Here is a 13,562-nt window from a genome sequence, read left to right on the forward strand (position 1 = left end):
ATGGTTCTTGTGTTAGTACCTTGAAGGGTGTAACGGCCTCAACGAGTTTGTCCAAGGTTGGGGGTATTCATATTTGATGGCTCTTATATATACCGCATGTCCACTGAGAGACCGTTTGAAATACTCGTTGGAGGCCAAATTCTGACTTTCGGCCTTTTCATGTTTGCACTCAGCAGCGCTGACAAGTATGAAGAGCTGGGCATGCGGGTTCTGTGCACACTGTACGCGTGGAGCCCCCAAGTTTGGTTAACTTGGCACGAGATAGTACCTTGCGAACAAGAGTATAAGTCTGCAAATGTATGAAGAAGGATTGGTTGCCAACGGAGATTGCTGTAATCGTGGCGGTGCCCATGTTTGCGGTGGCGATGGGTGTCGCTTTCACGACCGCGAAATTGTGCAAATTTCTACAAGTTATTCGTCGCACGATGGAAAATTGGAAGGAGAGAGGTTCTGGAGCGGCTTGGCAGGTAGCATCCTCATGAAGTACGTCTGTTTTCCAAACGCTTGTTGGCCTGTAAATGTGCTCCCCCGTTGAGCTCAGGCTGTCGTGATGATGGTAACAAGTAGGCGTAGTAGGGGGTGAAGGAGGAGTCGCAACAGTCCGGGGCGGCAGAGCTCAAAACGAGCGATTCATGTCAAGTGTCAAATACCCTGCAAAAAGAAATAAAAAAATTACGAAATAACTCATGGCCAAGTGGATTCGTGGTTGAATGAGGCTCCTCCGTTGCCCAACGTGCGACAGGGCGGTTTTAGCAGTGTGGAGGCGGGCGCAACGTTTTTCCGCGTCCACCATCCGGCGAAACTCGGGAGGTCAAACTCCTGGCCAGAAATCGCGATTCTTGATTAAGCTTGCCTCCAAACGCCGTACACCCTCCATCCTTTTCTTCCCACCTCAGCCTCTCCGTTCGCGACTTTCGCGATCGACTTCCTTTTCTTCCTTTGTCCCTTCTTCTCCCTCCAATTGGCCCCCGCCATCCTTTCACAATGTTCCGCAGTCGCGCTCTCGCTTCGGTCGCCAGAGCTACCAAGGTACGCACGCAATCGAAGCTCAGTCTATTTTTTTTATGCTAGCTCCTGAGACGACAAGCTTCCCGGAGCTTCCGCTAACCAGCTACTCCAGCTCCAGGCTTCTCCTGTTGTCAGACTCCCCGGCGCCACCCAACAACGCAGAGCTCTCAGCATCCACGAGTACCTCTCGGCCGACCTCCTGAGAAAGGTAAAAGAAAATCTGAGTCCCGTCGGACGACCGGCCGTTCAGGCCCCCCTCAAGATTTGAAACTTACAACGCAATAGTATGGTGTCGGCGTCCCCAAGGGCTCTGTCGCCCACACTGCCGAGGAGGCCAAGGCTGTCGCCAACAGCATTGGCGGCGACGACATGGTCATCAAGGCCCAGGTCCTTGCTGGCGGTCGTGGCAAGGGTACCTTTGACAACGGTCTCAAGGGTGGTGTTCGCGTCATCTACTCTGCCCACGAGGCTGAGATGTTCGCTCAGCAAATGATTGGCCACAAGCTCATCACCAAGCAGACCGGCGCTGGCGGCCGTCTCTGCAACGCCGTCTACATCTGCGAGCGCAAGTTTGCCCGTCGCGAGTTCTACCTGGCCATCCTCATGGACCGTGCCTCTCAGACCCCCGTCATCGTCTCCTCCTCCCAGGGTGGCATGGACATTGAGACGGTCGCCAAGGAGAATCCCGAGGCCATTGTCACTACCTACGTCGACATCAACAAGGGCGTCACCGACGAGATGGCCCGCGACATCGCCACAAAGCTCGGCTTCAGCGACCAGTGCGTCGAGGACGCCAAGGAGACCATCCAGAAGCTGTACACCATTTTCCGTGAGAAGGATGCCACCCAGATCGAGATCAACCCCCTCTCCGAGACCTCGGATCACCAGGTTCTGTGCATGGACGCCAAGTTTGGCTTCGACGACAACGCCGACTTCCGCCAGAAGGAAGTCTTTGAGATGCGCGATCCTACCCAGGAGGACGCCGACGAGGTCCGCGCTGCCAAGAGCGGCCTGAACTTTATCAAGCTCGATGGTGACATTGGCTGCCTTGTCAACGGTGCCGGTCTTGCCATGGCCACCATGGACATTATCAAGCTGAACGGCGGCCAGCCCGCCAACTTCCTCGACGTCGGTGGTGGTGCCACCCCCCAGGCTATCCGTGAGGCCTTTGAGCTCATCACTAGCGACCCCAAGGTCACCGCCATCTTTGTCAACATTTTCGGTGGTATCGTGCGCTGCGACCACATCGCCACTGGTCTCATCAACACGGTCGAGGCCCTTGACCTCAAGATCCCCATCATCTGCCGTCTTCAGGGCACCAACAACGAGCAGGCCCACAAGATCATCAACGAGTCCGGCATGAAGATTTTCTCCATTGACGACCTTCAAAACGCCGCTGAGAAGTCTGTCCAGCTGTCCAAGGTTGTCAAGCTTGGTGAGTAACAACGAGTCTTGTGGTATACGATTTCTTCGCTAACACGGTCCTAGCCCGCGATATTGATGTCGGCGTCGAGTTCAACCTTGGAATCTAATTGGTTAAAAATGTACTAGATCAGTGTAATATTTTTTTTTTGCCGCGGAAAAGAGGGAATAGGGTCTAGCCTGGGACGGCTGTGTTTGATATAGCATGCATCGCCCTGAGACGCAGGGTCAACATGGGAGGTTCTGCTTTGCCGTTCTGTCCGTATGCGAGAATACACAAATTCAAGCAATGAGGTTTTGGAAGTTTGCCGTGCCGTAATCGCCAAGAAGGGGAGGCCCTACTGTGGCTCAATACTATGACCCCGGTTGTATGCTGGACACTAATGCAAGCTGCATCATCTATCTGGGAAAACACCTAACCCAGGAGCAATCCCCGCAATTGCAAGAGGAACCGACGTCAAGTTCTCGGCTGCGGCAACGGCTCGGGCGGTGCCGATGGTAAAAATATGGCAGGGCGGGGGATGAGAGTATAACCTCGGCCGTGCGACGCCAGGTGCAGCCCGGCTACATTATATGCAACTTGCCAGTAGCTTATCATTATTTCTTTTTCTTTTCTTCCCATTATGCAAGAGGCTGTGGATAACTGCCAAATTTAGCGACTCCTTCAACTACCTTGCCTTGTGGTGTTTTTTGACTACTACTACTGCTATTACTGGGAAAACGGATTACTAGCCAACAGACCACAAAGGAGCCGCCATGAGCAGCGCATCTAAGCGGGAGGAGGCCATGAAGAAGGTCGGCCCGCTCATCGAGCACACCCTGGAGCACGGCTACGTCATCATCCCCGACGCCTTTAGCGCGTCCGAGATTCGAGAGGCCAAGGAGGAGCTGCGCCGGCTGGCGCGGGAGCCCGGACCCGGGCCGGCGAGCGCGGGCGGGCGCAACGCCTTTGAGGGGTACCAGACGCGGCGCGTCTACGCCCTGCTCAACAAGTCGCGCGTCTTTGACAAGTTCCCGCTGCACCCGGACGTGCTGGCGCTCAACGACTACTTTCTCGACGACGGGTTCCTCGTGACGGCGTTTCACAGCATCGACATCCAGCCGCGCGAGGAGGCGCAGGCGCTGCATCACGACGACGCCTACATAAAGATTCCGCGCCCACACCCTCCGTACGGAACGGTAAGTCTTTCACAAACCCGTACACCGGCCCCCGTACCCCACCTCCCACCCCCCAATATGCCATTTACACTCTCCCGCTAACAATTCCCCTTTCCAGGCTGTCATGGTCGCGCTGGACGACTACACGGCGACCAACGGCTCGACCGTCGTGATTCCGGGCTCGCACGCGTGGGACGGCTCGCGGGCGCCGTCGCGGGCCGAGGCGGTGCCCGTGGTGATGCCGGCGGGCAGCCTCGTCTACTTTTTGGGCACGCTGTGGCACGGCGGGGGCGCGAACCGGAGCGAGCGCGGCCGGCGCGCGCTGACGGTGCAGTACTGCATGTCGTGGATGCGGCAGCTCGAGAACCAGCAGCTGGCCGTGGACTGGGAGCGGCTCGGGGCGATCCCGCCGCGGCTGGTCGAGATGATGGGGTACAAGGTCGGCAGCCCGTTCCTGGGGTACTGCGACGGGCGGAGCCCGCGGGCGAGGGTGGCGCAGGTGCTGGAGAGGTGGGAGGGCAAGGGGAGGTCAAAGATGTGAAGGAGCTGCGTTTGTATGTGTGTGTAAGAGAGAAGGTGGAGAGAAAGATGTTGGCGCTTCCTTGGCAGGTTATGATATGCCAGAAAAGAAGCTAGTTGGGCTCGTTGGCTCGCCTTATAAGAGCGGCGCGACAACAGCTGCCGTACGGTTCCCATGCCATCTTGACAGAAATTTCTTATCAAACATGTATGAAATCTTTTTGCTGTTTCAATCCCTCTTCTTAAATCTGTAGATTCTTCTTTCATTTCTTTCTCTTTTTTTTTAAATTTCTTTTTTTACGAGCATGCAGCTGTTCAACATTATATGCTTGTATTATCCTCATGACAAACGGTGGTCCGTCAGCCCCACAGGAGCTTCAGGCCAATAAGGAGGCAAGTGCAGCCAGACAACTTTTTTGCATCCCGCAACGTCGACCTCTTCAACCTCGTCCGACATCGTTCCTTGACGCCCAATTGCCATCACAATACCTCCCCGGCACGTCACCATGTCGTCAAGAATTACACTCATGGCCCTGCGCGCTCGCGCCATTCCCTCAACAGCAGCAGCAGCAGCAGCAAGAACAACACTGCGCACGACAACGACCACCGCCGCCCGCCGCCTCTACTCGTCCGGCGGCGCCGCCACCGCCAACGAAGGCGACCTCCCCGCGCCGCCCCCTCTGCTGCAGAAGCTCAAGGGCGACCTCAAGACGGCGATGCGGGCCAAGGACGCCAACCGGCTGTCGGTGCTGCGCGGCGTGCTGTCGGCCAACCTCAACGCCTCCAAGACGGCGGCGCCGATCCGGACGGACGCGCAGCTGGTGGCGCTGATGCGGCGCATCGCCAAGGGCGCCGAGGACGCGGCGGCCGAGGCGCGCGCCGCCGGGCGCCCGGACCTCGCGGACAAGGAGGCCGCGCAGGTCGCCATCCTCGCCGAGTACGTGCGCGCCAGCGGCGTGGCCACGCCCGGCGAAGCCGAGCTGCGCGCGGCCGTGGACAGCGCCGTCGCCGAGGTCAGGGCCGCCGGCGCGGAGGGCAGGTCCCTCATCGGCGACGTCATGAAGAAGCTCGGCGCGGCGCTCGAGGGCAAGGACGTGGACAAGAAGTCGCTGGCCGAGCTGGTCAAGAAGGTCACCTCTTCCTCGTGAAAGGCGAGCCAAAAAGGGGTGAGACCGAGGGGGGGGACAATAGTCGGGTTTGGTGGTGTTGACGTGTACGATTTACTAGAGAAGAAGCTCGAGCTTTAGATTGCATCATTCGCCGCTTTCAATGTATAATACAGACGCACCGATGGTGCCATTTTACACGGCCTTGATGGACAAGTTTGGCTGTCGTGCCGGACGTGGCTCCCAAACTGCGGCTGCCCGTCCCCACCTCAGCTCAGCTCTACATCTCAACATGGTGACTCACGACGTAGATGAGACTCTGCCATTGACATTGACACTGGCAAGCGACAGGCACTTTTTCCAATTAGAAATTACCAAGTGACGGCTTTTTTTTTATTCTCGAATCAAGAAACGCCGAGAACATGACTCGGCAAAACATCAGCGGCGGCTCCTCCTTTGAGGACCAGATTGGCTACTGCCGCGCCGTGGTCCTCGACGACGACTGGATCCATGTCTCCGGCACCACGGGGTACGGTTGAGCACTTTTATTCTTTTCCTTGTTTGCAACTACTGCTACTGCTACTGCTTTTTGCTCTCTTCTATTTCCCAAACGCTAACATTGCCCGTCACGTTCGCTTGATTTGTTCCCCTTGCACAAAGCTACAACTACACCACGGGCGAAATCTCCCCCGACGTCGCGGCGCAGGCCGAGCAGACGCTGCGCAACATTGACGCGGCGCTCCGCGAGGCCGGCGCCCGCATGGCCGACGTGGTCCGCGTGCGCTACATCCTGCCGGACCGCGACGACTTTCCCGCCACGTGGCCGGTGCTCAACAAGTGGTTCGGCGCCGTGCGCCCGGCGGCGACCATGATCCAGGCGGCGCTGATGAAGGAGGAGATGAAGATTGAGATTGAGGTGACGGCCAAGAAGGGATGCGGAGGCGGCAGAGCGAGTGAGTGAAGATGTGGGCACGCGCAGAGAGACAGGAACAACAGGGTTGCATGTTTCTAGTCCAAAGTCTTGCGAACATGTACCTCTAATTGAGGGTTTTCTTCTTTCTTTTCTTCCTTCCTTTTTCTCTGGGGGCTGTCAATATACAAGACTCGCAACCACAAACCCAGACGCAAACGTCGTCGCAATCGTAATGAGACTCGACGTGGACAGCAGGGAGATGCCGCTGATGCCGTGCCCCGAGGTGCACCCGCCCGCCATGCGCGCGCCGACGACCATGAGCGCGCCGCCGAGAATGGCCTGCGCCGGCGGCACCTCCATCGCGGGGGCCTCGACGAGGGCCGGGCGCAGGGTGGCCAGCGCCAGGGCGCCAGCGCCGGCGGAGACGGCGAAGAGCAGGTTGGGGTAGGCGTGGGGGCGGGCGGCCGGGTCGCCGCCGAGCGCGGCCCACAGCAGCCCGCCCAGCTCGCCGTAGGAGCCCGATATGCCAATCATGGAGCCGCGCGTGGCCAGGGACGCCAGCTGCGACAGGCTGATGAGGAGGCCGCCGACGGCGCCGGGCATCCGGGCGCCCGGGAAGCGCGGCGTGTAGAGGGTCGTGACGGCGACGACGGCGGCGAAAGCGACCTCGTAGAGCAGCATGGCGGCCGGCTTGGACACGCCGAGGTACTCGTTGACCGTGACCGTCTCGGGCTTGCTGCTGCTGCTGCTGCTGCTGCTGCTGCTCGCGCGTTGCCTCGCGACGGCTTTGCTCAGGATACCCGTCCACAGCACGCCGCCGGCGACGGCCCCGGCGAGGGCAAAGAAGCCCGTGCGCACGCCGGCGGCCATTTGCGCAAACAGCGTGCCCGGGCAGGACCCGGACAGGGCCATGCCGGCGCCGAGCAGCGCGCCGCCGAGCAGGTTGCCGTCGTACGTGGTGGGCAGGAGGCCGACGGGGGAGGAGGCGCGGGGCGCGAGCTTGGTGTGGCCGGCGCGTTCGCTGACGGCGTAGTAGACGCTAGCCGTGAGAGCCCCCAAAGCGGCTTCCAGTCAGTATGTACCGCGTGTAGAGTGATTGGACAAATGGGGAAATAATGCAGCAAGAGAGGGGGCGCGGGCGGCAACAAAAGGGCTTGCTTACATGCTGGAGGCGGTGGCGGCGAGAAAGGCCTGGACCATGTGCCAGTTCTCGAAGCGCAGCTGGGCGACGACGACGGCGGGGTTGTAGAAGCCGGCGGCGATCATGGCGGCGCCAAAGGAGGCGCCCGAGAGGACGGTGGCCATTTGGGGGTCAAGGGCGTGCCGTGTCCTCTGGTGGGATGAGAATTGGCAAGTTTGTCGCTTGCGGGATTGCGGAGGGAGGAGAAGTGGGAGATCAGCTGGTTACTATGGGGGGAGGGCCGAAGAGGGAAAAAAAAATGGTTGTTGGCCGGCGCGCGCAAACGGGGAAATGGTCACGACAAATGGTAGACGGATGACGCCAAGTTGGCCCGTTTATACAAGGATCAAGAAAAGGCTTGTTTCAACTACATCGCCGACCGAGACATCACCTTTATGGTTGAATCAAACCCCGAGAATTACGTATTGGCCAAATACGCAGCTCCGTATCGGTGAATTGCTGACTCAAAACTACCCAAAACTTCGGCGATGTGGTGAAAAAGAGGCGCAGCCAGACACGGCAATTTCGGGGACTCGGAGACCTGCATGTATGGATGTACCCTGGGATGTAGCCAGTACCTACAGCGGCCGCTACAATTGCCAAGGTCAGCTACACCTTGCACCTACACCTTGCACCTACACCTCGCACCTTGCAGCAGTCATCAATCAATCTCCAGGTAGGTATCATCTACCAACATGCACTTACTTGTACGTCTATACTTACCAGGAGGAGGGGTGTTTTCTGACATGACTCTGTCATACTTTGGAAATGGAATCTCTACTGACATATTTTTTACGCCTGTAGACATAGCCTGGCCCTATCAGGGGGCATGTCAAAAAAGGCCAAAAATATGTTAGAATTCCTCTCGACCCTGTCGATATGCCAAAAATTATGTGAGTAGAAATTCCATTTTTTGGGTATGTCAAAAAAAAGCCCCCTCTCGCGTAGGTATGGCGATGCATTCTATTCACCCCGCCCGCCCTCCTCAGCCGTGAGGCTACCCCGTTCCATTTCTCCATTCCATGCTAACACGTCAAGCAGGAAATGACCATGGTTGACTCGAGCGAGTTGGTAAGTGAGTATTTCCCTAGATCAGATATGCTACAATGCTGACAACGGTTTCTAGGACTATCTGGAGCTCACCGGTGGCCTAGCTGTCGAGGTTCAGCCCAACGTCGATAACCGATCCGCCAAGAAGGCAAAGGCAAAGGCAAAGGCAAAGGGAAAAGCAAAAGCAAAAGCAAAGCAGGACGGCGAAATCGACGCCCAACGAGAGATCGGCGGCCAAAGCCTCGCCGCCGCGCTTGACTTTGAGCGTATTATGAATGGGCAGCTTTTGAAACGCCTAACCTCGTTGATTTCTTCAATCAAATCCAAGATGGCAAGAAAACCCCCACCTCCTAAGCCACCCGGCCGCGCCAGACGCGCCAAGAATGACGAAGGCGCTGGTCCTCATCGACCAAGTTCCAGAACCAAAAGCCACCTCCTCCTCCTCCTCCAGCCAAGTCCACAATAAAATGACCTACTCCGATATCATACTTTGCATCCTAGGAAAGGGCACTTAAGGTAAGGATTATAGGTGTATCGATTAATGATGTATATGCTAGGAATAGCTAGCTAGGGGGCGATTTTGAGGCCCCGGCTGGCTATCGTCACGTGCGACGAAGCCAGCTACTGTATCACCAATTCGCAAATGTAACAATCATTCATACAGTGCCAAGATGGATTATAAAATGAATGATGGTTTCTTTTGAACAACTTGGACCTTTCCACTCCTCTCTTCCCGGAAAGCGACAGTCAGAGATGTGAGCGCCTCTAGACGTGCCTGCAGTTCTGTTTACCAAATGTCACTTGGTGCAAGGACAACATCAGACTTGCTTGAGGAACCCAAATATACTTTCAACAGAAAACAACTAGATTTGCCAAGGAGGGTCGTTCCCTCAAGGCCAAAACTACCCGCAGCGGTCTCGACGATATGTTTGACGGCGTCGATATTCCCTGGTTAAGAGTAGACCCGCACCTGGAGTCCCTTGGTCTTCTGTCCAGATTGCGACGTATGCGGATAACAGAGAAATATAGCTACTACCATAGGTAACTATAGATATTGACAACTATTTCATGCGGAGCGAAGCTAATACGGAATGGGCACTAACAAGCTATTAACTTTGCAAGTCTCTCTAGTTGGAATCTGTCGTGCTGTAAAATTTATCTCAAGTAATTGGTAATTTCTAGAGGCTAATATAGAAGCAGCTTTGTTATGAACCCGAGCAAAGGCTGGCATTAAAGGTGCTTGTAACTGTTGCCTTGTGACTCTTTACCAGCCTCTATACCTGTGCTTCTCTGAATGTCCTCCGTTTTTTTTATTTGGCCTCTGGCCTGGTAGGCACTTGCAAGTGCGTGCTCTGATGCAAGTCGAGAATAGTCCTTCTCATCCAGAGTCACCTTCCGAACCGCCACCACATGCTCAAATATCCTAATCGCATCCTTAATACGTCCATCATCAAGGTAAGCACTTGCAAGCATGTACTCTGATGCAAGCCGATCATGGTCCTTCTCATCAAGAGTCACCTTCCGAACCGCTACCACATGCTCAAATATCTCAATCGTATCCTTAATTCGTCTGTCGTTAAGGTATGCCCTTGCAAGCTCGTGCTCTGATGCAAGTCGATCATGGTCCTTCTCATTCAGAGTCACCTTCTGAACTGCTACCACATGCTCAAATATCTCGATCGCATCCTTGATTCGTCTGTCGTTAAGGTATGCACTTGCAAGTGCGTGCTCTGATGCAAGTCGATCATGGTCCTTCTCATTTAGAGTCACCTTCTGAACTGCTACCACATGCTTAAATATCTCGATCGCATCCTTGATTCGTCTGTCGTTAAGGTATGCCCTTGCAAGCTCGTGCTCTGACGCAAGTCGATTATGGTCTTTCTCATTCAGAGTCACCTTCTGAACCGCTACCACGTGCTCAAGTTTCTCGATCGCATCCTTGATCCGTCTATCGCTAAGGTATGCACTTGCAAGTGAGTGCTCAACATACAGCCGATCGCCATCCTCTTCCGCAAGCTGGGCTCGCATCCACCAACATACGGTCTCATAACATTTTATTGCCTCTTTAAACCGCCGATCACTTGAATGGCAGTCCCCAACCTGTCGATAGAGACGATAAGTGTCCGGTGGTCTATTCCTAATGTCCTGTCCCAGCAGTCGCGTCGCATGTGGTACATACTTTCTCCGGAGCTCACGATTAGCATGAGTATGTGTGGGGAACGACTTCGCAAGATGTGATACCGCATCGCGTGTAGCTTCATCGCTCCATCCCTGCTCTTTAACCCACCCTCCCGTCGCCATGTGAACGAGACTGTGCATATCAAGCATATCGGTATCTTCCTGGTGAACCAGAAAAGAGTAAGCACAGAGTGTGCCAACCGCCCATTCCATCTCATCGGAACCTGCATCAGGTAGCATAGCTTGAGGAATGGCCTTTGGCTCAATACAAGATAGGAATGACAAAAGACGGACCACGACTGGTTTGGACCTCTCAATCTGCTGAAAAGACACCAGCCACGTTTTTCCCACAGCGTTTTGAGAACCTTTGTAGCGAGTTGTATCCTTGAATTCTCTGCCAAGAACGCTAGGAAGCTCCGTCTCTGCTTTTTGTAAAAGCGAAAAATAGCTTTTGATAGGCGCCTTAGTCTGGTTCAGGTAGGACGCAGCCTGTGTGATGGCTAGCGGGAGGAAGGTCAGATAGCTCAACAATTCGGCCACAAGTACTCCGTCTTGAAGCTGGTTCTTCTGAGCTAAATGTGCAGAAAACAAGTCTGTTGCTTCTTTCTGATCCATTTGTTCAATGTCGACCACATCTGGCCCTGCAAACTCCTCAGCCACATGCCCTGATCGAGTCGTCATCAAGAGAATACCGCTTTCACTTGCAGGGAAATAGTCCTCTAAGCCGGGCTTTCCCATGGCTCCAGAGACGAGGGTTTGATCGTCGGCGTTATCTATAACGAAAAGCCATTTCCCCGCTTTGTCTGAACTAAGGTGTCGACAAATAAGCGCTTTGACATCATCGTCCTTACTCTTCTGCTGCAGACCAAGCTTTTTAGCAATTTCCACAAACGCTTGCTCCGCACTTCCGTCACTCAGAAGTGGCACCCAGAATATGGAATATTCCCGTCGTTTCTCTTTCAATTTATAGGCAAAATGTAGTGCAACTTGAGTCTTGCCTACTCCGCCAAGTCCAGCAAGCGCCACCCTCTGGCTACAAACATTACTAAAGAACTTTTCCTCAAGCTTGTTCAAGACAGAAGTACGGCCAGTAAAGCGCGGGTTCTTAGCAAGTTGAATGTGGTAGCATGGTGGATATGTACCATCTGGAGCTCTGTCAGTCCTTTCTACCTGCACACTGTATCCCTATTCATACTGACCTGTGACTTCAATAGCTTCATCGACTTTCAATTGAGGGTTTAACGACAATTTCGGTAAACGTGATGGCACCCAATACTTCAAGAATGCCTTCATACAAGCCGCAGCCGTGGCTGCGGCATAACTTTGCCACCGCTTATTTTTGTGGTTGTCGGCATAGTCGCACGCGCCTTTAATAACCACACATGGAAAAGTGTCCCAGACGCCAGCACTCTCCATCTCAAAGGCAATAACGCCTTCTTCTTTGGCGATTCTATCACGATCCTCTCCTGATTTGATAACGGAGTCACCCGATGCGATCAGACCAAAATGGATGGTGGGTACTGGGTTACCGATCTCATGGGTGTGATTCCGAGTTATCACATTACCATTACAGCCGCTCTGATCACACACTTCCTTGCCGCCGATGTGTCGGTATGTTGCCTCAAACAGGATGTCATGTGCTGCGCCAGGGTATTCAGCGGCTAATTCTGGTTCGAGTCGCAGGGCGTCGAGGTACTCCTCCATGCCGTTGGCTAGCTGCTTGCGACCCCGTCGCATTTTCAGCTTTGCCATCATGGAACGTATCTCAACGTTTGGTCTTCCTAAGGCGTCTAGTAAGGTGTCTTTCCTGACGAAACGACCCGGTAACTGCCGCCCTAAATCGTACTGGATAACTCCGTCGCTGATGATGACATCACCAAGAATGATCTCCTCACCATCAGGCCCAAATGGAACAACGCCGGCGATGCCTACTACTAGAGCAAGCTTGATGTTTGGAAAACTCATGCGACAACTATTTGCCACAGCCGCTGCGCTGACTTTACCCATGCCAGGCATGTGCGCAAGGACAACATTATGGCGACCGATGGCGCCAGTAGTGTACGCATTAGGATCATATGGCGCCTTATCCAACGGTGCGTCATCTTCGTCCCAGCAGTGGTCGAAGAGCGCATCGACGGCATCAGCCTCAAGTGGAAGGGCACAAATAACTGCAATCTCAAAGTCATCTCGCGCGGTTCGGCGCGGCGCTCGGAGTTCCGCGTTTGGTGTAGTCATGGCGGTGAAATCGACTTCCTTTTACATCGGTTCGATGGACATTCGGGGTAAGTACTACGACATCGCCCTCCAGGGCTCGAGTCGCTTACTTCGTGGTCCGTGACAGGCTGGCGGATGAGGGGTTGCTGTGACGGGTGACATGACCCGGTTGGACGACGCACTCAAGATTTGACAGGGCGGCAGCCTATTCATGTGGTGCGAAAGCTGAGGGTGAGGGTAGGTTACCCAAAAGAAGCGAGCGGGGTTTTGCCTAAGTAGTGAGCAATAAATCCATTTTCACTGTCGCTGAGTGCTCAGTCTGGCTTCAGATGCTACGTGGACGAATAGACGTGCTCAAATACGCGCCTGCAGGATGAGCCTGCATACAACCTTGTCCGCTCAAATCAGCCAGCTGACTGGGCCGCGGCCCGACCATAAATGTTGCCTTGTCTGTTACGGCAGATACAGAGCGTGCTGGCTACAACTTAGCAGCCACATCGATGGTCTACAGGCCACGTTCAGCAGGATGTAGATGCAAAACGACGCCCCAATCAGCGTCCTGGCAATGGCGACGATGCCTTCTTGGAAGGGCTCGTTGCCCACTTGCACTACATGCAGGGGCTTCAGAAGGACGTGGTAGGTAGGCTGGATAATATTCGAGCGGAAAAGGAAGCCAAGATGAAGAGCGGCAGCGGCGACACCGCTCACTTGAGCAAGGCACTCGAACCATCACCGGGCATAGCCAACCCAACTAAGACCCGCATGACTCGATTGACGGCACTTTAGATGGAGAAGCGAGGCGATGCACGCCTGC

The 13,562-nt window shown here is 54.9% G+C and overlaps 8 protein-coding genes across 8 annotated transcripts; 6 read left to right on the forward strand and 2 right to left on the reverse strand.

Moving 5' to 3' along the window:
* Positions 1-984: 984 nt before the first annotated feature.
* V2A60_008535 (succinate--CoA ligase (GDP-forming) subunit beta) lies at positions 985-2,540 on the forward strand (the record flags this gene model as incomplete). The annotated part of the gene is made up of 4 exons (XM_083259808.1): positions 985-1,029; positions 1,121-1,216; positions 1,294-2,443; positions 2,497-2,540. The coding sequence occupies 4 exons, from the start codon at positions 985-987 to the stop codon at positions 2,538-2,540; spliced, it is 1,335 nt and encodes a 444-aa protein (XP_083115934.1).
* Positions 2,541-3,186: 646 nt separating this feature from the next.
* V2A60_008536 (phytanoyl-CoA dioxygenase family protein) lies at positions 3,187-4,129 on the forward strand (the record flags this gene model as incomplete). Its single annotated transcript, XM_083259809.1, has 2 exons — positions 3,187-3,609; positions 3,707-4,129. 2 exons carry the CDS (start codon positions 3,187-3,189, stop codon positions 4,127-4,129), a joined length of 846 nt encoding a protein of 281 aa, XP_083115935.1.
* Positions 4,130-4,613: 484 nt separating this feature from the next.
* V2A60_008537 (uncharacterized protein) lies at positions 4,614-5,255 on the forward strand (the record flags this gene model as incomplete). The annotated part of the gene is made up of 1 exon (XM_083259810.1): positions 4,614-5,255. One exon carries the CDS (start codon positions 4,614-4,616, stop codon positions 5,253-5,255), a length of 642 nt encoding a protein of 213 aa, XP_083115936.1.
* Positions 5,256-5,635: 380 nt separating this feature from the next.
* Positions 5,636-6,174, forward strand: V2A60_008538 (Endoribonuclease L-PSP/chorismate mutase-like protein; the record flags this gene model as incomplete). The annotated part of the gene is made up of 2 exons (XM_083259811.1): positions 5,636-5,742; positions 5,874-6,174. The coding sequence occupies 2 exons, from the start codon at positions 5,636-5,638 to the stop codon at positions 6,172-6,174; spliced, it is 408 nt and encodes a 135-aa protein (XP_083115937.1).
* Positions 6,175-6,303: 129 nt separating this feature from the next.
* V2A60_008539 (uncharacterized protein) lies at positions 6,304-7,431 on the reverse strand (the record flags this gene model as incomplete). Its single annotated transcript, XM_083259812.1, has 2 exons — positions 6,304-7,165; positions 7,289-7,431. 2 exons carry the CDS (start codon positions 7,429-7,431, stop codon positions 6,304-6,306), a joined length of 1,005 nt encoding a protein of 334 aa, XP_083115938.1.
* Positions 7,432-8,356: 925 nt separating this feature from the next.
* V2A60_008540 (uncharacterized protein) lies at positions 8,357-8,822 on the forward strand (the record flags this gene model as incomplete). The annotated part of the gene is made up of 2 exons (XM_083259813.1): positions 8,357-8,377; positions 8,433-8,822. The coding sequence occupies 2 exons, from the start codon at positions 8,357-8,359 to the stop codon at positions 8,820-8,822; spliced, it is 411 nt and encodes a 136-aa protein (XP_083115939.1).
* An 828-nt stretch (positions 8,823-9,650) lies between these two features.
* Positions 9,651-10,441, forward strand: V2A60_008541 (uncharacterized protein; the record flags this gene model as incomplete). Its single annotated transcript, XM_083259814.1, has 7 exons — positions 9,651-9,659; positions 9,743-9,811; positions 9,845-9,937; positions 9,995-10,063; positions 10,121-10,189; positions 10,247-10,315; positions 10,349-10,441. 7 exons carry the CDS (start codon positions 9,651-9,653, stop codon positions 10,439-10,441), a joined length of 471 nt encoding a protein of 156 aa, XP_083115940.1.
* Positions 10,442-11,719: 1,278 nt separating this feature from the next.
* On the reverse strand, positions 11,720-12,769 carry V2A60_008542 (5'-methylthioadenosine/S-adenosylhomocysteine nucleosidase family protein; the record flags this gene model as incomplete). Its single annotated transcript, XM_083259815.1, has 1 exon — positions 11,720-12,769. One exon carries the CDS (start codon positions 12,767-12,769, stop codon positions 11,720-11,722), a length of 1,050 nt encoding a protein of 349 aa, XP_083115941.1.
* Positions 12,770-13,562: the final 793 nt, after the last annotated feature.

Source organism: Cordyceps javanica, chromosome 6 (genome assembly GCF_051103115.1).
Source record: "Cordyceps javanica chromosome 6, complete sequence".
Lineage (NCBI taxonomy): Eukaryota > Fungi > Ascomycota > Sordariomycetes > Hypocreales > Cordycipitaceae > Cordyceps > Cordyceps javanica.